The sequence below is a fragment of the Populus alba genome, chromosome 3, assembly GCF_005239225.2.
Source record: "Populus alba chromosome 3, ASM523922v2, whole genome shotgun sequence".
Lineage (NCBI taxonomy): Eukaryota > Viridiplantae > Streptophyta > Magnoliopsida > Malpighiales > Salicaceae > Populus > Populus alba.
The window spans coordinates 6,210,551-6,211,774 of NC_133286.1; the positions used below are offsets into that span (position 1 = coordinate 6,210,551).

General features: G+C 40.4%; 1 protein-coding gene across 1 annotated transcript; it reads left to right on the top strand.

Annotated features, from left to right (window-relative positions):
* LOC118031029 (mitochondrial import inner membrane translocase subunit TIM23-2) lies at positions 1-924 on the top strand. The gene has a single exon (XM_035035324.2). The coding sequence runs from the start codon at positions 113-115 to the stop codon at positions 668-670; it is 558 nt and encodes a 185-aa protein (XP_034891215.1). The 5' UTR covers positions 1-112; the 3' UTR covers positions 671-924.
* The last annotated feature ends 300 nt before the right edge of the window (positions 925-1,224 follow it).

Below are 1,224 nucleotides of genomic sequence, written 5' to 3' on the forward strand. Positions count from 1 at the left end.
TTGTAATCAAATCCCTAAAACAAATCACATTCCTTGAAACACACGCTCTTCCCCTTCTTTCTCCCTCTCTCGACTTTCTCAAAGCTTCCACCTCTTCCTGCAAATTTTAAGAATGTCCTACTCCGATAGTAATTCGGATCAACCCTCACCGGCTACCCGTCTCTACAACCCCTATCAGGATCTTCACCTTCCTTCCCAAACACTCTACAACCTTCCCACCTCGCCGGAATTCCTCTTTACCGAAGAATCTCTCCGCCAACGCCGCTCCTGGGGCGAAAACCTTACCTTCTACACTGGCTCCGCCTACCTCACCGCATCTCTTGCTGGCGGCGGCTCCGGGTTCTTCTCCGCCCTCCGATCCTTCGAGCCCACGGATACCCTCAAGCTCAAGGTCAATAGGATCCTCAACTCCTCTGGCCATTCGGGTCGGATCTGGGGAAACCGGGTTGGGATTGCGGGTTTGATTTACGCGATGATGGAGAGTGGCATCGTAGCGGTCACCGATAGGGATGATGTGTGGAGTAGCGTGGCAGCTGGGCTTGGAACTGGGGCGGTTTGTAGGGCGGCCAGAGGGGTTAGGTCAGCGGCAGTGGCAGGTGCTCTTGGTGGACTGGCTGCTGGTGCGGTGGTGGCTGGGAGGCAGGCGTTGAAGAGGTATGCAATGATTTGAAGGAAAGAGAGCGAGAGAAAAAAGAGAGACCAAATTAAAACAGAAGGGAAAACAGGGTTTCTAGGTATTTTTTTTTTAAAAAAAAATTAGTCTGATTTGTTTCAGTTTTGAGGATGAATCTGTTAGTTGTTATAATGATTAAAAACCTGTTGGAATCAAGGATTTCAAAGGAAGTTATTAGCATAAGAATGAAATAGCTGATGCTTCTTGTGAACTGGTCTGATCGATGATGAATAGCATTGCATTTTAGGTTATTCAAGGGACATTTTCTTTGACATATATGTGTATATACAAGTACAAAAAATTTAAAATAATTTTTTAAAATTTTATTTCTTTTAATATTTGAATTGCTAATCAATATTTATTATTGGTTTTTAAAAAAAAAAAAAAAAAACAAAAAGCTATAACAAAATACACAACCTGATATATATTTGCAATCAAATTAATAATTAAAGACATTCAAATTATGAAATATATATATTTTTTTAAAAATAATATTAAAATATAGTGAATCAATATATTTACCACATAAAATGCATGAGTAAAATTGATTA

What these genes read in the sequence shown, in the direction of transcription:
- LOC118031029 (XM_035035324.2), top strand. Translation starts at nt 113, where the DNA reads ATGTCCTACTCCGATAGTAATTCGGATCAACCCTCACCGGCTACCCGT.